The sequence below is a fragment of the Dioscorea cayenensis genome, chromosome 19 (genome assembly GCF_009730915.1).
Source record: "Dioscorea cayenensis subsp. rotundata cultivar TDr96_F1 chromosome 19, TDr96_F1_v2_PseudoChromosome.rev07_lg8_w22 25.fasta, whole genome shotgun sequence".
Taxonomy (NCBI): Eukaryota; Viridiplantae; Streptophyta; class Magnoliopsida; order Dioscoreales; family Dioscoreaceae; genus Dioscorea; species Dioscorea cayenensis.
This window is the reverse complement of record NC_052489.1, coordinates 25,919,261-25,942,375: the sequence shown is the minus strand read 5'-3', so window position 1 is coordinate 25,942,375 and position 23,115 is coordinate 25,919,261. Positions and strand designations below refer to the sequence as shown.

General features: G+C 35.9%; 3 protein-coding genes across 5 annotated transcripts; all 3 read left to right on the top strand.

Moving 5' to 3' along the window:
* Nucleotides 1-676: 676 nt before the first annotated feature.
* Nucleotides 677-2,821, top strand: LOC120250338. Of its 2 annotated transcripts, none has more exons than XM_039259143.1 (2): nt 677-931; nt 1,076-2,821. In XM_039259143.1, the coding sequence occupies exon 2, from the start codon at nt 1,424-1,426 to the stop codon at nt 2,372-2,374; it is 951 nt and encodes a 316-aa protein (XP_039115077.1). In that variant the 5' UTR covers nt 677-931; nt 1,076-1,423; the 3' UTR covers nt 2,375-2,821. The 2 variants fall into 2 exon arrangements, with proteins under 2 accessions (XP_039115077.1, XP_039115076.1); XM_039259142.1 differs by having other exon boundaries at nt 1,066-2,821.
* Nucleotides 2,822-9,713: 6,892 nt separating this feature from the next.
* LOC120250384 (BTB/POZ domain-containing protein At3g08570-like) lies at nt 9,714-13,738 on the top strand. Of its 2 annotated transcripts, none has more exons than XM_039259195.1 (4): nt 9,714-9,830; nt 10,075-10,130; nt 11,627-12,772; nt 12,940-13,738. In XM_039259195.1, the coding sequence occupies exons 3-4, from the start codon at nt 11,663-11,665 to the stop codon at nt 13,468-13,470; spliced, it is 1,641 nt and encodes a 546-aa protein (XP_039115129.1). In that variant the 5' UTR covers nt 9,714-9,830; nt 10,075-10,130; nt 11,627-11,662; the 3' UTR covers nt 13,471-13,738. The 2 variants fall into 2 exon arrangements, with proteins under 2 accessions (XP_039115129.1, XP_039115128.1); XM_039259194.1 differs by having other exon boundaries at nt 10,064-10,130.
* A 1,696-nt stretch (nt 13,739-15,434) lies between these two features.
* On the top strand, nt 15,435-20,814 carry LOC120283671 (root phototropism protein 2-like). Its single transcript, XM_039290384.1, has 2 exons — nt 15,435-15,783; nt 20,005-20,814. Exons 1-2 carry the CDS (start codon nt 15,607-15,609, stop codon nt 20,512-20,514), a joined length of 687 nt encoding a protein of 228 aa, XP_039146318.1. The 5' UTR covers nt 15,435-15,606; the 3' UTR covers nt 20,515-20,814.
* Nucleotides 20,815-23,115: the final 2,301 nt, after the last annotated feature.

Here is a 23,115-nt window from a genome sequence, read left to right as displayed (position 1 = left end):
CTCCTAACAACCAGCTGTCTGCCGATCAGATCTGAAGTCTTATCTCGAGGTTGATCGTGCGGCTGGATTCGTTGCAACAGTAGCGCATGTTCACGGGTGCACTTGAGAAGAGTGCGTCCATGACCTAACCGACGTGAATGATCACCACCGTCCAATCACTGGACCATCCCTTTGCGAACACGAAACGCAATGCTTCCACTTAATTTTTCTTTTTATTTTTGTAAAAAAAATATAATTTTTATATTGTAATTTCTGGCGGAAAAAGTTGGGTATGGCCTTTTTTTTTTTAATTAAAATTTATTTATAAATAAAAAAAGTTTCAAAAAGTATGAGCTTGCACCTCAATAAGCATCTAAATCTTTTAATAAGATAAATATCTCAGTGGCTTCTCATCAAGCCGGACGATTGATATCCAACGGTCAAGATCTCGTAGTTGGTAAAGGTCAAAGTCCACCCGACCAGTACTTCTTTGCAAAAACATCCTCAAAAGAAAAAGTTTCAGAATGGAATCCAGACGTTGGGAAAGAGGACTAAAAGCAAAATTCCCAGAGGTAAAGAGAGAAGGGAAGGTGAGCGCCGTTAAAGCAAGAGGGGTATTATAGTCATTTCATGTATGACAGTGGGGTTTATCAGTGTGTTCTTATTCTCCGTAACCCCCTCGTGATCTTTCTTTTTAATTTATTTTTTTATTTTTCGAAGATTTTTTTATTTTTTTCAGTGATTTATAATGAGTGTGAGTGATTTTTTAGGAATTTTGGGAGTCTGAATTGCTGGAAATCTTGGTTCTTTCGTTGGAGATTTGGGTGGATTCCGTTCGGATTTTTCGGTTCCGTGGGATCTGCTGTTTGTGGGAATGCGGCGGTGGTCGATTGTTGCTGCGGTTCTGGAGTGATTAGGGTGAGATTTCCTGTTTTGATCCGTGCGGATTGAGGTAATTTGCGGATGTTTTTCAGGGTTTTTTTTTTTATTGCTTTTATTGCGCTTGGTGTAGAGTTTTCTGTTGGATTTGGTTTGTGGGGAGCTTCAACCAAGGGATTTATTCGAGTTTTGTGTTGAATTTGGTAGGTTTTTGTAGGATTTTTGTGTGGAAAATTGATGAGAATCAGCGGCATTGTTGAAGGCTTGAAGCAGAGAGTGTGGAGAAGATAAAAATTCGTTCTTTTGGTGGTTTTGTATCAATGCATCGCTGAAAGCTGAGATTTTTTTATATTTTTCTTTTGAAGTTTTTCGGAGAAAAATGGAGCAGGGATCTCATGGTTTGGTTACAAAGGTTGTAGCCCTTCTCTTTTAGCTCCATTGGGGTTTCTCTTCTTCTCGCGCTCTGTTGCCCAGATCCCTTTCGCAATTATCTTGAAGGAGGGGATCTGGGGCTCCAGTTGTCGTTCTTTAAATAATCAAGCATTGGTTGAGGTTCTCTGCATCGATGGAGTCTTTCCAGGGCTTCATTATCTTTATCACATTTGTCGTGCTTCTCTCTGCTTATCAGTACAAAGCTCAGTCGCCAGGCTCTTCTACTATTCCTGCCAAACAACTGGATTCAGTTCTCCAAGGCTATGGTTTCAGTGCTTTTGTTCGTCCTCACACTGGAGTGATATATGATGCCAATGTGCCTGTCAATCTCACTGGTATCAAGGTTTCCGTTCTTAGACTTCGAAGTGGGAGTTTGTTGGGCAGAGGGGTTCACAGCTTCAAGGAATTTGATATACCTGTTGGGGTTTGGGTTCATCCCTATGTTGAGAGGCTTGTGTTTGTTTACCAGAATTTGGGTAACTGGTCTTCAGTTTACTACCCATTGCCTGGTTTCAGGTATCTGGCTCCTGTACTCAGCCTTCTAATCTATGATGCAGCAAATTTATCAGCAACCAACTTGCCAGAGATTGATTTTGTGGCTTCAAAATTGCCTATTTCGATAAACTTCACAAATGTGGCTCCAGTGCCCAGTGGGCTTACTCCAAAGTGTGTGTGGTTTAATTTGGATGGCTCACCGGAGTTTCGAGAATTGGTGACGGACAATGTATGTTCGACTTATCGGCAGGGGCACTTCTCCATTGTTGTCAATTCTACTGGGCTTGCTCCTTCTCCAGCACCAAGTGCCGGGCCAAATGTAGGTCCTATTCCTGTGCGTCACAAGAGTCACAATTCAACGGTGTGGAAGATTGTTGGTGGTGTGCTGGGAGGCTTTGTCATTCTAGTATTGGCTGCTTGGCTTTTGGGACTGTTACTCAGATACACGCAAAAGAAGAAGGTGGCAAAGATGGAGCAGCATGCTGAAGTAGGGGAAACTTTACGGATGGCGAGGGTTGGGAATGCTCAGGCACCTGTGGCATATGGTACACGCACCCAACCAATGCTTGAGAATGAATATGTTGCATAAATCATTGGCATCTGATGAACAATGAACACGAACATGAACATGGTCCCTTCCTCGTTGATAACTGAAGATGCACAAGCCCCCGGGTGCTGTATTCCTTCAAATGCCTGATGTGTACAGAATTGATAAGAGTGCCATCGCTCTCTTTTCTGGTCAACAATCATTTTCAGATGGATTTTTGCACATTGTAGATTTAGACTTTGGTTGTGGAAATTGCTCAATATCAGACCATGTATTCTTTTGTGGATGTTCTTTGATCTGTTTGGATTATTCCAGTCCTTCTAACTAACAATTGTAACTTCTCATTCTTGGAAGGAAATCCATTTGCCATGGAGGCATACTAGGGAGAAGGTACTTCCTGCTATGTTTTGGCCTGGAATTGTTTGGATTATTGTTTCTTTGGTTGCTGTATTCACGTTGGATTTGCAAATAAAGCTGATATTTGATTTATTTCTTATATCTAATTTTCCCTGGTATGCATTCCTCTTCTTCTATATTTCTGCTTTGTGTTTACTAGTCATGGAAATTAGTTTTATACTTCCTTCTTAGATCAATATGATTTCTTCATATTCATCTGAAAGCTTGCAGTCGAGACAGAATTGTTTATGATATCTAATGACTTTTTTTACTGCCTAATATCAATACAGGTCTTGGTCATGTATGAGTTGCATGTTTTCCTTTTGAAAGATTCTCTCTGTTTTTCATGAAAGAATATGGTCAGCCCATAACTAGATGCATAGAATTGTTGAAACTAAGATACAAGCATGTAAATTCACTGCAAATAAGACACAAACAGGCAGGCTGTTCTTAATGGCACCGGGCACACTATGTTATCACAGCATGGGTCAGAAGCTGCATGCCTTCAATAACAAGTGTACCTCTTGATTTGTTGGTGAAATCTGATGAAAATACTTACTTCTCCACCTCTGCTATCAATGGAGGAAGATAATATTTAGATTCAAGTCATTTTTTTTTCTTCAGTCCTTGATTGATCTGTCTGATTCATGATTCAGCTTTTAAGGCGAAAGATTGGCAAACAGAGATACAAATCTGTGATTTGGACTCATGTATTAATGGCTTAGCTGTTTGGTGGGGGATGAGGACTCAATGAACTGTAGGAGCAAATGGAAAATTCTCACTCAGTGTGCATGGAATATCTGAAGATCTATTATAATAACATGCATTTCTGATTTATTTGCTGGAGCTGTCTATGTATCAAGCCTCTCTCTCCATGAAGAGAGGGAAGCTTTCTTTCTTTTCCTGCTGACCAAACTATGGAAGTACATTGATTTTGTAGTAAAAGTATATATGGCTGTAATTTAACCTGGACGTATAGATAGATATATTGCTCTATGAAATCCAAGAATCTGAGATTTATCATCAATGATTTGTAATTGTATGTGGCCCTGGAACAACCTGGCATTGAATGTTAGCTGAATAGGGGAATGAGTTTCTTATGTTTTCACTCTTTCTAGTTATGTACAATTGTTTAGTGAGCACAATGATTAAATGCTTAGCTTGAAGGCTACTTCTCTTGTCTGGAAACAAGCCTCACATAAAGTTCGCAATTGGCCACCAAACTATACTTAATCAGACAAAGAGCCTTTAGTCTAACGGGCACGATCCCATTACGAAAAGCTTGATTTGTGGGCCGCTTATTCCTTGCGGACCGCTGTAAATGAGCCGAGCCAAGGTTTGCCTTGTTCAAATTTGGCTCGTTACTATTTAATTGAGCTTGACCTCGAGCCGAGCTTTCTTCGAGTTTCATTTTTTATGTTCAAGCTTGGCTCGTCACTATTTTAACCGAGCTCGAGCTCTAATCGAGCTTTTTTCGAGCTTCATGCCCGAGCTCAACTTGTTAAGAAAATTCGAAGCTTAGACTTAGCTAGCTAACTTGATTAAGGCTTGACTATTTTTTTTATATTTTATTTTTTTATTTAGTAAACTTATTTAATGAATCATTATCAAGTGTGACTCAACTCGATTTGAGTTTGATTATATTAATGATTGTTACAAATAAAATTGTAAATGATATTATAAACGAGCTTTTAATTATACAATAAACGAGTTCTTCACACGATTTAATGAGCCGAGTTTGGTGGTGTTCAAGCTTGGCTTGTTTATCTTATGAGTTCATTTAACTTAATGAACTAGTTGACCTGAGCTTTTAATGAGCTGAGCCTTCGAATAGTAGTTTATAGCCCTATATGTGTAACTCAAATTGACAACAATGACATAGTCACATATACACCTTAATATACATATACATATACATATACATATACATATACATATACACACACATATATATATATATATATATATATATATATAAACGAGCTCACAATCGAGCTTATAAACGAGCTTGTTCATGAGCTTGGTCACGAGCTGTGTTCGCGAGCCAAAACGAGCCGAGCTTTTGACTGCTCAAGCTTGGCTCGTTTATTAATCGAGCTTGAAAATGATGTTCAAACTTGGCTCGTTTACAATATGAGCTAAACACGAACGAGCCTTTATCGAGCCGAACACCGAGCTACTCACGAACGGCTCGGCTCAAATACACCCCTACTTGCGGTTCGAATTGGCGCTGGATACAGTGGTGTGAAGGGTTCTTAACTGTGGGTGCGGACTTATAAGCTAAATCCTGTGTCGTCCGAGTGAAAACACATAGAGAGACTTTTATTATTTCCTGTGCGTTGCGCATTGTAAAAAAAATATAAAAAAAAAATTATTTTGCTTTTTTAGCCTTTTATTATCATTGAGGGATTAATTATGGAATTTAAATAAATAAATTATAGCTTAGAACGAACTGATAAAAATATTACATTACATTATATATATATATATATATATATATATTCGTTACATGTTATTAGAAGTGCATTCTAATTGTTACATGAAACCAAATAATTGCAACCAATTCACTGAACCTAACTGCCACTAAACGTCGAAAGCTAAACGGATTTGAGTTTTGGGTACATATATAAATGATGAAAGTCAAGATTCGTCTCTAACTATATATCTAAAGGTTGATATTACATTCATTCATCCTTCAATTTAAACCATTCATCAGAATATGAGATTCATATTTACCTGATTCCCATATTATACTTTCTGGAGAATATTATGATTCTATTGTGGAAATACAAATTCTATAAACAACTGTAATTAATACAATTAAGTGACTCATAATATGGGTGATATCCTTCTAAATACCACCTGCGTGGAACTTGATCACCACCTTCTTACATTCTCAATTTTTTTTTTTTAAAAAAAATAAAGTTTTATAGACATAATAGCAACAACATTGGGTGATTTCAAACTCAAAACGGTGGGTTTTTTTTCAAAGGAATCTTGAAAGGCCCAACCCAAATTTTGGCCTTGGTTACTTCGGCCAACCATGCTAGTCCAAGTCATGCCAGTTAGTCTGTCATTTGTTTTTACTTTTTACTTTTCCTTATCTTAAAAATAAAACTTAAATAATTTTTTAAATATAGAAAAGGTAAGATTGCTTTTTTTGGCCTTTCATCCTCCTGTTTTGTTTTGTCAGTCACAGTTCTAAATTATTCCCAAGGGAAATACTGAAAGCTCAATAATAATAATAATAATAATAATAATAAGAATAATAATAATAATAATGTTAGTGTTCTTTCTTAATGCACAAGGAGGTCAATCAGTCCCATATTCATTATATTTTTTTTTCCCATTTGAATGGTACTCTCTCAATTTTTTTTACTTGTCCATTTAACTAAATGAAGCTGATTAAAAAAATTAATCAAAATTAATTGATAATATAAAATTTATCAAAATTACATTAATTTTTAAAATTATTTTTCTTGAAATAATATTTTAAAAAATATATAGTTGAATATAATTTATTAAAATTTTAAAAAATAATATTTAATATTTTACAATTTTTTAAACTGATAAGTAAAAAAATAAAAAATATCTCGCAAGTAAAAAAGAACCTTAGGGAGTATATTATTAAGAAAATTATTATTGTTACTCCCTCCATTCCTAAGTATATGTCATTTAAGGATGTTGCACAAGAATTAAAAATAGCATTAAATTATCTAAATTTTAACATAAAAACAACCAAATTACTGAGGGGTCGTTTGGCATCGTTTCTGCTTTTGATTTTTTTGAAAACAAAAACAAAATACACTAAGTATTGAGTATTTTAAAAAATGAAAACAAAAACACGTTTGGTTAGCACAAAGTTATTATAATATCATGATTTTTTTATCATTTTTTCATATTCATATTTTTATTTTTTTTTTATAAAACTTTATTTTTTATATTAGTTTACTTGATTGTACTATTAAATAAAATTAATAATATAGACTGGTATTTTATGGGTAAAAAATATCTCATAAAAATTGCACAATTTGGGGTTTGCCTTAAAAAATTTAATATATATATATATATTAAAATTGGATCTATCATATTTTTTTTAAAAAAATAAAGTTATATATATATATTATATGTTTTATCCTAGTTTTTAAAAATCAAAGGTAAACCAATAATTTTTATAAATACATTATAAAAATATAATTTTTTATACTATATAAACTAATTTGTAAAATATCAAGTCCAAATAATAAATTTTTTAAATATTTTCTTAAAAATGTATTTTTTAAAATTATTAGTAGTGATTTGTAATAAAAATTTGATATTCTAAAAAATAAAATAATAAAATAATAAAATAAATAAAAAATAAAAGGAATTAAAAATTAAAAGGGAAGAGAGAGAGAGAGAGAGAGAGAGAGAGAGAGAGTAGAAAATGAAGAGTTGGGAGGAATAATTTTGAACACGTTTTCAAAAAAGTTGAAAACATAAAAATATATGATTTAGGTGAAATTATATAGGTGTAGTTAGTGTATTTTATCGTTGACATTGTGACACGTGTCCCAAATATATATAAAAATATAATAATTTTCCTATAATATCCTTACATTTTTTAAAAAATTATTCATCTTATGCCACGTGTCAAACATCCAATGGTAAACTACACTAACTACACCTATCTAATTTCACCAAAGTCATTCTTTTTTTGAAAACACGAGGATTGTTGTCAAATTTTTGAAAACAAAAACAAGGTGTCAAACATTTTTTTTTAGTTTTGTTTTCAAAATATGAAATTGAAAACAAAAAACAGAAATTGACAACAATGCCAAACGACTCCTAAAGACTATCAATCTCTTGAAATCATATATTTTTTTGGGGACTATAAATATTACTCTCTTTATTTATATAACTTAAAAAATTAAAAATAAATAATATTAAAAAAAATAAATAAATATTACTTTGATATTATAAAATGATAACTATTTTATACATGTATTTAAAAAAGAAAGGGAAGGAGTATTAATTTTTACTAACCAATTAAAGAGTGATGTCGGGTTCCAAACCCGCAAGCCCGGATCCGAATAAATTCCCCCGGGAATGGTTCTTGAGTTCCCGAAAATCCAGGGCCACTTCCGGTTTGGAAACGCTTTTCCGGAATATTAAAAGGAATTAACAGCCCAATAAAGACAGTGAGTGAAGAAGTGGAAGTGGTTTTCCATGATTACTTCCTCTTCCTAATCCTCGAGCTCCGGGTCACTATGTGTCCCCATCATTCCTCACTGCCAATATTCTCATGCCTCTCATTCCCAAATTAACCCCCATAAAACTCAACATATTACATTCCTACCACTCCCACTTTTTATTTTTTACTTATTTTTTTTTAATTTAATTTATTTTTTTTTTCGAGATTTTCAAATCTTATGTGTGAAATCTTGGATATGGAGGTCTTGGTCAAAGTCCGAGAACACTACTGTTCTTATGATGCTTTGGTTTGCTTTTCTTTTTATTTATTTATTCAGTCTCCTGCCAAAAAAAAAAGTATTGCAAAAGTTAAAGTGATCATTTTAACTTATTTTATAAATAAATAAATTATATTAAAAAAAAAAGAAGATGATGGCTTGATTAATGAATGCCATTGTGCTATGTGGCTTCACATAACACCATGAAGTGAAGTGGTGGAGAAGCAATGTAATTCAAATATATACAGTTTAAATACATAATCACATTATCCTAACTAGAGCAACAAAAGTGATTAAATGAGTAAAAAAAAAAATCCCTGAAATTGTGCATTGATTGGAAAAGCTAAGTCTCCCTAATCTAATAATAATCAGGTTGGTGAGCAAAGTCTAGTGTTTTCCAAACATTATTGAAGGGAAGGGGCTCTCTAATGAATATGTCCCTTTCTCTTTCCCTTTGCCTTAAAATCAAAAAAAAAGAAAAAAAAAAAAAGGGTCAAATCCCATCAATGGATCTGCTCACTTTCATATAAAAGATACAAGAATAGTAGCTCTCATTGTAGCTTGGCCATTTGGATTTACTGCAACACTTTCTTGCAGAGTATTATTATTATTATTATTATTATTATTATTATTATTATTACAAATAATATGGGTTAACTGTGAAAATGACTGAGATTTGAGGTATCCTCCACGTCTTGCCTCAGTGATAGACTGATAGTTACCATAAAATAGTTCAACATATAGATTAAGTGTTCAAATTTATAATTTTCAAAAAATCTTAAATTAGAGGAATGATTAATTGAAATCCAAATCATTAAACTTTAATATTTTAAATTTATTGATTTCTTAATATTCATTGAATTATTTTAATAAATTTATTATGCTTTTGTTCTTATCTAGCCGCAATAAAAAAAATTTTATTTAGCAAAAAAAATTGGTCCAATTGATAAAAACTTGAGTTGTTTGAGGTCTATTTTTTTAATAGGGTTTTTAATATTTTGTTTTAACTAGTTTAAAACTAGTGACTCCTTAAAAGCAGGTGTATTAAAATTCAAAACGACTTCAATTAGATTTAACTTTATAAAAATATAATTCAATTTTATTATTTGAAAAAAATTAACAAAAGAACAAGTAAAACTCAATTCCTATCATACATATATAAATTATAACTAAATAAACAACTTCAAATATATCCTCATAAGAATCATGATAAATCACAACAAAATTTAGTTATTAAAAATAAAATAAAAATAAAAATGAAGTGGGACTCATGTAACAAACCATGGCCCGCTGTCACGTGATCCGTTCCTCAATCGTACTCCACACCCGCATCAAGCCATCAAGCCCACCCCAACCGTTGGGACACTGGGCCCCATCTCCCCATTCCAAATCCAACGGCCTCAAACTCGTCGTACAATTGTCGTAGTGGTCTTCTCGTAAATAATGCCTAAATTTGAGGGCTTTGATGTAGCTCCGCTTCTCAATCTTTATATCGCTTTCTCTCTCTCGCTCTCGCTCTTCAGTTTCCTTTTTCTTCAGAGTGTGTTGGCGAAGAGGCTGGCAACGATGGTGCTGGCGTCCGAGCCCTCTTTCCCTTCCGCTTTTCCCAAGCTCTCATCTTCGCCTCGCTTCCATAGCTCTATCAGCAAGAGGTGATCCACCTTTTTTTTTCTCATTTTTTTTGGTTTGGTATGATGTTTATCTTGTGATTTGTTTTGTTTCGTGTTTTTCGAAGGAATGGTGAGAGTTTTTCTTCTTGTTTTGTGTCTTTTCATATTTTAGGTTTTTAGTTTGAGCTTTTTGGGTGATGTTGAAATGTAGGGATTTTTCTTGGTGTTTTATTGATTTTTTGGGTTCTGAAAGGTGTGAATTTGATCTATGACAGGATATTTTCAGATGTGGTTGGGGATATCACTATTTATGTTGATGGGCAACCGTTTCTGTTGCACAAGGTAGTGAAGATTTTTTTTTTTTCGATATATCTTATTGAGGAAGGTTGATTTTTTACTTGTTTCTAAGGTTTTATCAGTAGTATTTGTTTATTTTTTGCATTATAATGTCATATATGAGGATTTAGCATCTTGAAAATATTTATATGATTAGATGGGGATAGGTAGAGAATATCAATTATTGAAGTGCTTGAATGGTGACTGCTTTAGTGTGGTGAATCTGTGAGGTTTGGTTCTGTGATTTTTTTACTGTTTGTCTTGCACTTGGAAATGTACATTCTTTCTATGTTGTATGTATAAATTAATTACTTGGCATTATTGTTATGTTCCAATCTAGGACATATTTGATAGTCAAAAATTCTCTTGAGTAAAGAACAAAAAAAAATGGGTAACCCAAAAACCCAACCATAATAAATCAAATAATAATATAAGCTTCTTTGATATGTCTGAGCCTGGGTTTAAACCGGGGACCTCGAATGTGTGAGACTAGCGTGATAACCAACTACAGCACTCAGACCTTGTTCTGCATTAAATTTTTTTTTTAATGGTTTTAGTAATATCTATGTGTTTCTAGAGGGTTCATTAATCTTGATTCTCTGCTCAGGGAAAAAAAAAGATCTACTTTCACAAATCCGATGTCGCCCTGTGTAAATATATTTGGTGGGAAATACAGTGATCCATGCATTATGTGCATCGATTTGGAAAATCTGTATTTTGTTATATATTCAATTTCTTTCCTTAGTTCTTTATTATGCTGCTTATTGCCTGTCCCTTTTATTAACCAAATTCTTTTATACAGTGATGTTCCAACCAATAAATGCAACTGGCAATTAATACATAGGTAGTACATGTTTTTGGAGTGGACTACCTCATATGTTACCTCCAAACACTTATTCTTGATGCTGAAAATTTGAAATGAGGGTAGGAAGGAGAAAAACATGCCTTTTGGAAGCATTAAAGTTAGATGTTTGTAGAAGGATGTTTTACAGCCTCAGTGCTTCATTTTGGTAGCTAGTTGATTTGTATATTGCATTTTGTTTAGATGTATATATACCTTTCTTTCTTCTATTTAGCCTATAAACCTGGAAACTGGAACTCTGCCGTGGAGATTGTCTTTCCATACCTGGAGTAGTAGGCTCCCTAATTTGTGTAGAGATAGGATGCTTATATTTTGATTTTGCTTTAGCATTATCCTTTATTTTCATATGTTTTATTTGATCTGCCTGCACCTTTTAGTCATAAATGTCTTGGTTCTAGTATGCTCCATTTAATTCACGTATGATCTGTATTTCTGACTGCATTCTTCTTCTATGCTGATCATTAGTTTTCTTGAGATATGTTCAATCAGCACCATGTGTCTCAAATTCTGATAGTGCTTCTTGAAATAAAATAAAAATTTAATAATTCATTCTCCAATTACATGATAGCAACTAGTTTTATATTCTCCAGCTTTCAAATAGCTGGTTGACTGACTAAACCCAATTTGATCTGGTGTTCAGTTTCCATTGGTTTCTCGGAGTGGAAAAATTCGCAAAATGGTTGTTGATTCCAAGGATCCAGATCTCTCCAAGTTAGAGCTTCATAATGTGCCTGGAGGGGCTGAAACCTTTGAACTTGCTGCAAAATTTTGTTATGGGACAAACTTTGAGATAACCACTAGGAACGTTGCCCACCTTCGTTGCATTGCCGAGTATCTGGAAATGACAGATGATTACAGGGAAGAAAATCTTATTTCCAGGACGGAGACCTATTTGAATGAGATTGTGGTGCAGGGCCTAGAGAAATCTGTGGAAGTTCTATGTTCATGTGAGGGACTTAATTCCATGGCTGAGGATATCGGTATTCTAGACAGATGCATAGATGCAATTGCCATTAATGCTAGCAAGGAGCAGTTGGTTTCTGGTTTAGCACGATTAGAGTGTGATGGTGAAACCGGGAAGCTGAAGCTGGGTTGCCAAGACTGGTGGTTGGAGGATCTTTCAGTATTGAAAATTGATATCTATCAACGAGTTATTGCTGCCATGAGGAGAACAGGTGTGAGATCAGATAGCATCACTGCATCGATTATACACTATGCGCAAATGTCTCTCAAAGGTATTGAGAAACGGCAGGCTTGGGACTCTAGTATGGTTATTGGCGATGAACAAAGGCTGGTAATTGAGACTCTTGTCGGCCTCTTATCAACTGAGAAAATCACTTCAGTTCCACTCTCCTTTCTGTTCGGTATGCTAAGGATGGCCATAGTAGTTGATGCTGCTCTTGGTTGTAAACTTGAACTTGAGAGGAGGATCGGTTTCCAGTTGGATATGGCTTCATTAGATGACCTGCTTATTCCATCATTGCAGAACAGTGATTCTGTATTTGATGTGGATACTGTCCATCGGATACTGGTGAATTTCTTGCAAAGGGTTGAAGAGGAAGACTCGGAGGAGTCATCAAAATGTGGATATGAATCGGATGGCCTTAAATCTCCAAGTCATGATGCAATTTTGAAGGTGGGGAGGCTCATGGATGGATATCTTGCAGAAATTGCACCTGATCCATATCTAAAACTACCAAAATTTATGGCAATCATCGAATTATTGCCAGATTATGCACGTCTAATTGAGGATGGATTGTACAGGGCTGTTGACATATATTTGAAGGTATATAAGACACAAACTTTGCTGCATTTTAATTTATCTATACATCCTAGCTATGCTCTTGTTACATCTAATGAATCTACCTCATAGCTAATCGAGTAGCTCTCCCTGCATAACTGTGACAGACTCGCAAATAACATTAATGTCCTAACTTGATCTTTTTTTTATAGGCCCATCCATCCCTGACGGAGTCTGAGTGCAAAAGACTCTGTAAGTTGATAGACTGCTCAAAGCTCTCCCAAGAAGCCTCGAACCATGCCGCTCAAAACGATCGCCTCCCGGTTCAAATGGCTGTGCGTGTCCTCTACTTCGAACAACTCCGCCTCAAGTCCTCACTCTCAGGAAGCTCAGCTGATGGCTTCTTCTCTCAAAGAATGATCAGCAGTAGCGGTGCTCCAAGCCTTGCTGTATCTCCTAGAGACAACTATGCATCTCTGAGAAGAGAGAACCGTGAACTCAAGCTTGAAATCTCAAGAATGCGGGTTAGGCTAAGTGAACTGGAAAAAGAGCAGGCATTCATGAAACAAGGAATGAGGGACAATAAGTCTGGTGAGCATGGTCGGGCATTCTTCGCATCCCTATCCAGAGGTATTGGTCGAATTGGGATCTTCGGTCAAGGCCATGGACAACAACAAAAGAGCACAAGGAAGTCACAGGGATCTGAAGGCAAGCATAGAAGACGGCAAAGGCGATCAGTTTGATTAATGTAATAATTTGTCAGAAATACAGTTTGAGCTTGCAGGTGACAGTACACGGAGATGTAACATTAAGGTGATGAGTTATAAGTTCCGGTAATGAAGATGATAGTGAATCGCTTCCAAAAGAAGTTTGTTTACCTACCTATTATACTCCTAAGTTGAATTTGAATTCATATTAGGATATCTTTAGGGAATTGTTTGCAAGGGAATTGTTTGCAATTCTTGAGATCCTTCACTATGAATATATAATTATCTTGCGTTTATTTTATTATATGCATCAGAACATGTTTAATTTATACCAGTGATTAAGTGGTCTATTAGTGGTCTAGAGTTCGAACTATGAGTAAGTGTATATTTTTTAGAGTGAAAGTGGTGGTTGTGTGTGACTGCCCCAATGCTTATATTTGCGGATCAATATTTGACCAATTTAATAAAATTTCTCAATATATAATTCGTTGAAACAATTTGACGGGGTCCACAAAATAGTCGCACTTTCGCTTTCCAGGGAAAATTAATTTCTTTGATAAACAATAAAAAATTCTGGTTAGTGTTATACTTTTCATGGCCCTTCGTGCCGTTTTAGATAGTGTAAAATATACATGCATACATATATATATATAATTATATATATATATATATATATATATATATATATATATATATAGAGGATAAACTCTAATCTTCTTCTCCAAATGATTCAAAACAACAAGTTAGCTTTGTCAAGAGATCAAAGAACATATTATATATATACTAAGTGTTAAGGCACATCTTATGTGTTTGATTGGAGAACATGGAGATGTCAGATGTGGCATGGTTGTGGTATACCTGATATTATCATTTGAATTTTCGCATTGAGACAAAAAAAATCCAGTACATCAAGAAAGAAGTAAGCACATCGATATTAAATATCACCTCATTTGTGATTGTGTTCAGAAGGGTGACATCAAAATTGAGCACGAGAAAACGAAGGAACAACTTGCAGATGTCTTGACAAAGTCTTTCATCCAAATGCAATATAAGATCAGCCTGAAGGACATGAAGAACAGAAGAACACACAACAAGATTAAGGTTGGGGATATTGAATTAATCTTGTTATTACATTTAGAACCCTATGTTAGTTATATATTACATATACGCATTATTACATTTATGTATTTATCATTGCAATTATAACCCTTCTTATTTTATAAATTATTTTTACATTTAAAATTATGTTAAGGTTATATTTAGATAAGTTTATTAGTTTGAATTTGTTTAGTTTCTTAGTAGCTAAGCAATTTAGTTTGAATTCAATTATTAACGACGCGAGTTTGTATACCGCATCAAAATTATTGTTCTTCTTAGTTACTATTTTTAGGGGTAGGAGGGTTGAGTTCCTTAGCAGCCACTATTCATGGCTACAGCCTGTTTCTTCTCAGCCATGGAGAGAACCGACCAACGGTGCATCTCTTTGATCAACTTCTCCCTCTCTCATATTCATATAGGAAAAAAAAAACTTAGTTTTATTTTTTGATGAATTTTTCAGGGTTTTCTCTCAAGAAGTACCAACTGATATCATAGTTGAAATAGGAGAAGCCAAGTTCCCTCTTCACAAGGTATCAACGATCTCTTGATGTTACTTTGCAATATGCAGCTAGTTTTTTTTTATCCCTTTTTAATTGCATCAATTTATGACCTGATCACTATGTTTTGATTGCTGCATGCGTGCGCGTGTAATTCCATGTGTGTATATATATATATATCATGATATATATTATATATGATCTCAGTTTATGCTGGTTTCCAAGAGTGGGTACGTGTTGGAAATATAGTACCACATCGGTTGTGTAATAGAATTGTAATGGGTTTATATATAGGTATAGAGGTTGAGCCACTAAGTCTTGAGACTTTTTGGTGTAAGACCCCTAAGCCCATATAAAGCCCATATAGAGCCCACATGTACCAAAATATAAAATCTAACAGTACGTGAGGAGAAGAGTATTGGAATGTGAAAGGTCGGATCTGACACGTGTGGATCTGTCCGGCGTGCCGGGCGGCGCAGAGACGTTTGAGAAGGCGGCAAAGTTTTGTTATGGAGTGAACTTTGAGATCTCAGTGAATAATATAGCAGCCCTCCGGTGTGCGGCGGAGTACCTTGAGATGACTGATAAGTATTATGAAGGGAATTTGGCAGGGAGGTCAGAAGATTTCTTGGCTCAGGTGGCGTTGAAGACTTTGCCCGGAGCTGTCCTTGTGCTCAAATCTTGTGAGAGTCTTCTTCCTATGGCTGAAGATATTGGACTCGTTCAGAGATGTGTGGATGTTATTGCCTTGAAGGTACCACTATACCTATATCATTGTCATTTATTCTTTTGTCTTTTATTTTTATTTTTTATTTTTTGTATACTAATAAAAAAGAAAAATCTTCTATGATAAGCTAAAATCTGATAAATTAATATTTTTATAATATTTTTATTTTTAGTATCTTATTATGATTTAAAACTCATATTATATGAATATTTATTTTATTTATTTTCCATAATCATGCAACTTTAAATGCATAAAGTTTATATATATATATATATATATATATATGTATACTAGCGTTTTGAGGTTATAAGTATTTTTAAATTTAGCTGTGGACGGAGCTAAGAAGGATAGGCAAGGTAATAACTGAACCTTGGCTAATTCAAGGGGACTTCAATGCAGTAAGTAATGGTGGAGATAGAAGAGGAGGGATCCCCATTAATTCAGAAGCTGCAGGTGAATTTCAAGATTGGATATTGGATTTGGATTTGGTGGAGGTGCAGTTTGTTGGACCTAAATTCACTTGGACAAACTTTCAGGAGGGGGATAAGAGGATTTATAGAAGCTTGGATTGGAGCTTTGTTAATGTTTGGTTTAAAAAAATTGGAGAACCAGTATGTAGTGTCATCCCATGGAGTTTGTCAGATCACTGTAGCTTGCTGATTGAAATAAAAAGAACTAGTAAGAGTGTGAAGAGTCCATTTCGGTTTTTTAATATGTGGTGTGAGCACCCAGTTTTTTTCAATATTGTTGAGAGGATTTGGTGTACGCCTATCATTGGAAGTAATATGTTCAAAGTGTATCAAAAATTAAAATTACTGCATGCTGAGTTGAAGGTCTTAAACAGAAGGGATTTTGGTTTAATATCTGAGAGAATTAGCCAAACCCGAGAATCTCTGAAGGAATCTCAGAGAAGTTTGCTTAATGACCCTTTTAATGGTGATTTACAAAGGAAAGAAAAAAATTTATTAACTGAACTGCAGAGAATGTTACTATAGGAGGAGAGTTTGTTGAAGCAAAAGTCAAGATGTCAATAGGTCAATTTGGGAGATCAGAATTCAAGATTTTTCTTCAATATATTGCAGCAAAGGAAGACTAGGAATGTTATCTCACAGCTAATTCAAGCAAATGGGAAGATATGTACTGATCAGGAGGGTATCGAAGAGGCTGTTGTGAACTACTTTAAAGATGTGCTTGGTACTGCTCAGATGAGAGATGATATGTTTGATAGCACTACTTTCCAAGAAATGACTATTCCAGAAAGTGAATGGGAGTCTCTATGTAGCATGGCAACTAAACAAGAAATTAAGGATGCATTATGGAGCATTAAAGATGACAAAAGCCCAAGATCTGATGGGTTTAATGGCTATTTTTTCAAGAAAACATGGAAAATTATCGGTAAGGAAATATGCCTAGCTATTCAAGATTACTTTGTAAATGGTAAGATGCTGAAGCAAGTGAATTCCACATCTATAACTTTGATTCCTAAAGTTGATTGTCCTTTGTCACTGAATGAATTCAGACCTATATCTTGCTGCAATGTGGTTTATAAAATGATATCAAAAATCCTGGCAGGAAGGTTGAGAAGAATGTTGGGAAGTGTAGTTCAACTGAACCAGTCTGCTTTTATCCCTGGTAGGAAGATAGCTGACAATATCCTTCTAGCTCATGAATTATTAAAAGGATATCATAGGGATAAGTATGGGTGTTGTGCTATGAAAGTGGATTTGCAAAAGGCATATGATTCTGTATCTTTGGATTTTTTGGAAGAAGTGATGATGGCATTTCGATTTCCTGACCATTTCATCAAATTGGTAATGGGTGTTGTCAGGTCTTGCAGTTTTTCTATTCTGGTTAATGGGAAACTTGAGGGTTTTTTCCCTGGGAGAAAAGGTTTGCGACAAAGGGATCTAATATCTCCTTTATTGTTTGTACTCTGTATGGATTATTTGTCCAGAATGTTGCAAAAGATGACAAGGGATGGGTTTTTGTTTCATAAGGATTGCAAGGTGCTAAAACTAACTCATCTTTGCTTTGCTGATGATCTGATTGTCTTTTCTAATGGAGATGTGAAGTCGATTGAGATTATTAAGAAGACCATTAAACATTTTCAAGGTGTGTCTGGTCTAAAGCCTAATCTGCAGAAAAGTTTGGTATTCTTTTCGGGAGTACAACCTGACATCAAGGAGCATATAATTGAGATAATGGGGTTCAAGGAAGGAAAGTTACCTGTAAAATACTTGGGATTGCCTCTAGTCTCAACAAGACTTACAAAAGAGCATTGCCATGATTTAGTAACTAGAATTGATGCGAGAATCCTTAATTGGACTGCGAAGTCATTGTCCTATGCAGGCAGATTACAGTTGGTGAAATCTGTATTGACAAGTATGCACATTTACTGGACTTCTATATTCATGTTACCAAAATCTGTAATTACTGAAGTTGAGAAGATGTGTAGATCATTTTTGTGGCATGGCATTGATAAGGGAAAGAAAGGAGGAATGGTGGCTTGGTCTATGGTATGTCAGAGCAAAGTATGTGGGGGTTTGAGAATTAAACCAGCGCAGAAATGGAACCAAGCAACTCTTATAAGGTATATATGGGAGTTAGTTAAGGAGAAAAATACTTTGTGGGCTTTGTGGGTGATAAAAATAAAGTTAAGAAGGCTCAATTTTTGGGGAATTACAAAGCCAACTGAATGTAATTGGAATTGGAGGAATTTGCTCAAATTAAGGAAGTTAGCTAAAGCTATGTTTGTGTATAAGCTTGGGGATGGGAAAAGGTTTTCCTTTTGGTTTGACCCATGGTGCCATGTATATTCTTTGGTAGAATTATTTCCTGAAATCAATTTGAAAGAGATATGCGATCTAAAAAAAGCTGCCGTCTGTGATTTCTAGAGGAATAATTGTTGGTATATTCCCAAAAGATGGAATCCTACTATGCTAAGAGTGATGGAGTTTTTGAATGGTAACTTTACTGTCACTAATGCTAGACAGGATTTGATATCTTGGGGACTAGAAAAAAGAGGGGAGTTTACTGTTAAGGGTGCATTGAGAGGTTTGATGAAACCAGAACAACAAATGAGTTGGACAAAAATAGTTTGGTTACCAAGCAACTTACCAAGACATTCCTTTATTATATGGTTGGCTTTACATAATCGATTGATGACTAGAGAGAAGTTATTTGATTGGGGGGTTGCAAATTCAAATGTCTGTGCTTTGTTGTTGAAAAGGTTGAGCATCTATTCTTTGAGTGTGGCATTTCTAAAGCAATTTGGGTGAGAGTGTTAAGGGCTCTCAGGGTGTATAGGATGCCATTTTGTTGGAGAAGAGAAGTTAGCTGGTTTGCAAGGAAAACCAAAGGGAAATCTTTGTTAGCAAGGATGAGGAGGACAACTTTAACTTCTAGTGTCTATTATATTTGGATGGCCAGGAATTGTTCTATTTTTCAGCAAAAACATGTAACTTCTGAAATGATTTTTCAGCAGGTGAGAGAAATTATGATAATGAAGTACATGGGAGAAGCTTCAAAAGATGATGGAAGTGGGGCTAATTTACTGAGAAGCTAGTACTAAATGTGTGTAGTATGCGATCTCTGGTAGTGGGAATGAATTCTATCTTGGAAGTTTTAGTTTAAAGTTGTTGGAAGGATGACTGGGTATTGGGTTCAAGTGGAGGGAAAAGGAAGTGCTTGGTAGGTGCTGATAGTGGCAGGATGAAGGTTTGATTGGCGAGATATGTATCAGGAATACATGCTCTGATTGGTGGATAGATGGGTTTCATGGTTGGGAGGTGAGTTTAGATGGGCGTTATGGTGTTTTTGATAATGGTTTTGCCTGTTTTGGAAGTGAGGTTGTCTGGTGTTATTGTAATATATGAGAAAACCTCCACCTTTGTTTTTTTGTTAAAAGTTGAGCTAATAAATATTTTACTTTGGTTTGACCAAAAAAAAGTATGTTTAAATTTAACCATTATATAATTTAGCTAATCAGAATCTTATTAAAATTAAACGTTTATAAAAAACGATTATTTCCAAATCATGAAACTTTAGTTTATTTGGTTATTCGACAATTATTAAAAACGATTTAAAAAAATAGATCAATAAGATATGAGGAGGTACACATGTAAAAACGTAAAACTTTATTTCCAAATTAGTGAAGTATATTTATTATTTAGCAATATAATTCCCAATTAACACCTACTCCACTCCTGGCCACTGATTACTTATCTTCTTTCTTTATCCACTCTCCAGGCATGCAACGAGTCAAACTTTCCAACTCGGTCTCAAGCCGAGTGGTGGGCCTTTGAGTTGGCCCCTCTAAGCCCTAACTCGCTCCACAAGATCCTCGCCGCCATGAAATCCCACGGCGCCACCCCCAAAACCCTAGCCACCACCGTCTCCACCTACGGCAAGAAGTCCATGACCGTCCTCCTCTACCTTCCCAGCAACTTCCCCACCTCCCTCTCCGGCGACACCCTCTCCCACCAACGCGGACTTCTCGAATCATTCGTCGCCATTCTCCCTCCTGACAGCGACGCCCCCCTCCACACCAGCTTAATTTTGTGCCTTCTTTACGCCTCCAACTTCCTATCCGCTTCCAACGCCTGCCACTATGTGCTCCAGCGCCGGCTTTCCCACGCCATCATCCAAGCCACTTCTGACAACCTCCTAGCCGTTACCCAAGATGACCCCGATGATCGCATCCGCCGGGTTTTCTCTCGCTTAATTGGGAAGGAGGAGTCGGAGGCACATAGTGCATGACGGTTGTGTTTCTACAGGCTGAATAGCTTGTTTGAATTAATCATCTTGGATTATTTAGTGTAGTTCATGTTTTTTATCTTTCCGCATGACTTTGTGTGCATCCACGTTAGGGGCCATATAAAAAAAAATTGAATGAGTTAGTGTAAGCCATGTTCTGTTGGTTATAAGATAGTGTGGTAAAAGTTGGACGTGAAACGAATGTAGGGCACATTATTAGTTATGTAACTACTAGATAGTTAATATATATATATAGGAAGAAAAAAAAATAGAAAAGCTGTGAAGTTTTGTAGCATAAAAGAATAACTTTGTTTCTCAAGTTGTATGTAAAACATATACGATAACGAAGATTATGTTTATACGTTTTGATTAGATCCTACAAGTGGTTTTAGCGCCAGTGTTACGTTTGACTCTACCGAGATGTCGGAGCATAGGGCATGATCTTCTTTAATGTCTCCACCAGCATCTAAGATTCGACACCAAGGTGATGGCAGTGGCAGAAGCAGCAGCGATAGTCGTAATGCTGTGGTGCAGTGGTGAACTATCCTGATGAGGATCAATCTACAAGCGCACGGACTCTCGGAAATTATTGAGCTCGGGAATGCAAAGTAGCCACAAAAGAGATATAAAAGCAATTACAAGGACAGAAATATATACAATGAACGAAAGAGAAAACAAGTAAACAAAATAAAAACTGGTTAAATTAAGAAGCTATAAGTTTTTCTAGTATTCCTTGTGGCTCCCTGGCAACGGCGCCAAAAACTTGATGAGAGTCCCGCAAGTGCACGGGGTCGTCAAGTAATATCTCTCGTGCAAGAACGAGAAGGTCGTATTCCTTGGGCCCAGGGAGCTACCCTTACTTCCTCTTTACTCGCTGTCTATCCTAACAATTCTCTTGAGGACTATAACTACTAGTAAGAATGAAACTGAGTGAGCAAATGTCAACACGCCGAGTGAGAATGTGTACATCAAGAGATGAGGGTAGTCACGGATGTGGATTCCCTTGGGGTTACTAAGTATTAGAAGAATGCTAGAATTGCTAAGCACATGGTAGTTTATGCCAAGAGAAATCCGAAAATAAATTGTACCAATGGTCATGACGACACTCCCTAATCCCATACGAGTATTGACACGGAATCTCTTCCGGCCAAATCCTCCTACTATTGCAATACACAGAAGGAAATCTCTTATTAGGGCCGACACTCAACCTAGGTTCATTCCTAATGGACCTAGGTGAGCCGAGACATCTTTCGGTTTTGAGGTATTATCAGAGGGTTCATCACTATGAATAGCCGAGACATCTTCGACTCCCGATACCGGTCCTTTGGGTGATGTTGTTAATGGTTGTTGGAGTTCTATGCTTGGTGCACAAGTTGTTTCCTGTTGGTCCAACAATGGTTCACCGCGAGTAGTTGCTACTTCGTGTTGTTGTGGGATTGTGTCTTTCTTCGATGCAGCACTATCGTCTGCCAGTTCCACTGAGACAGGGATTTCATTAGCAAGAGATTCAATGATCCTGTCAACATTGGTCGTGATGACTTCATCAACTAGAGACACATCTGTTGGAAGCTGGTCCACTGCAGGTAAAGCTAATATTCGGGCAATTTACTTAGATACTGCCCTTGTATACGGCCAATCAACCGTTGGTGGTGCTACTGATGTTTCAACGTCAGCCGGTGGATTTGGAGATATTGTTGATTTTTTCTCGTCCCAAAAAGCCTTTAAACATGCCGCTCAAAATGATCGCCTCCCGGTTCAAATGGTTGTGCGTGTCCTCTACTTCGAACAAGTCCGCCTCAAGTCCTCACTCTCAGGAAGCTCAGTTGATGGCTTCTTCTCTCAAAGAAAAATCAATAGGAGTGATGCTCCATGCCTCGCTGTATCTCTTAGAAACAACTATGCGTCTTTAAGAAGAGAGAATCGTGAACTAAAGATTGAAATCTCGAGAATGCGGGTTAGACTAAGTGAACTTGAAAAAGAGCAGGCATTCATGAAACAAGGAATGAGGCACAATAAGTTTGGTGAGCATGGTTGGGCATTCTTCGCATCCCTACCCAAAGGTATTGGCCGAATTGGGATCTTCAGTCAAGGCGATGGACAACAACAAAAAAGCACAAGGAAGTCATAAGGATTTGAAGGTAAGCATAGAAGACGACAAAGGCGATCAGTTTGATGAATGTAATAATTTGTCAGAAATACAATTTGAGCTTGTAGCTGACAGTACACGGAGATGTAACATTAAGGTGATGAGTTATAAGTTATGGTAATGAAGATGATAGTGGATCGCTTTCGAAAGAAGTTTGTTTACCTACCTATTATACTTTGCAGAAGTTGAATTTGAATTCATATTAATTAGGATATTTTAAGGGAATTGTTTGCATTTCTTGAGATCCTTTACTATGAATATATAATTAACTTTGTGTTTTATTTTTTTATCATATGCTTAAGAACATGTTCAACCCAAACAGATAACCAAGTGGTATATTGCTAGTAGTGTCCTCATTAGAATTTTTCATAAGTGATAAGAGTTCAAACGATGGGTGAAGATATATTTCTGGGAGTGTAAGTGGTGGTTGTGTGTGGATAGTTCAAGTGTCCAAGTGT

Coding starts and splice junctions, on each gene's coding strand:
- LOC120250338 (XM_039259143.1), top strand. CDS start 1,424: ATGGAGTCTTTCCAGGGCTTCATTATCTTTATCACATTTGTCGTGCTT.
- LOC120283671 (XM_039290384.1), top strand. CDS start 15,607: ATGACTGATAAGTATTATGAAGGGAATTTGGCAGGGAGGTCAGAAGAT. Junction 15,784..20,004: donor TGGATGTTATTGCCTTGAAG/GTACCACTATAC, acceptor TCCACTCTCCAG/GCATGCAACGAGTCAAACTT.
- LOC120250384 (XM_039259194.1), top strand. CDS start 9,745: ATGGTGCTGGCGTCCGAGCCCTCTTTCCCTTCCGCTTTTCCCAAGCTC. Junction 9,831..10,063: donor CATAGCTCTATCAGCAAGAG/GTGATCCACCTT, acceptor GATCTATGACAG/GATATTTTCAGATGTGGTTG. Junction 12,773..12,939: donor CTGTTGACATATATTTGAAG/GTATATAAGACA, acceptor TTTTTTTTATAG/GCCCATCCATCCCTGACGGA.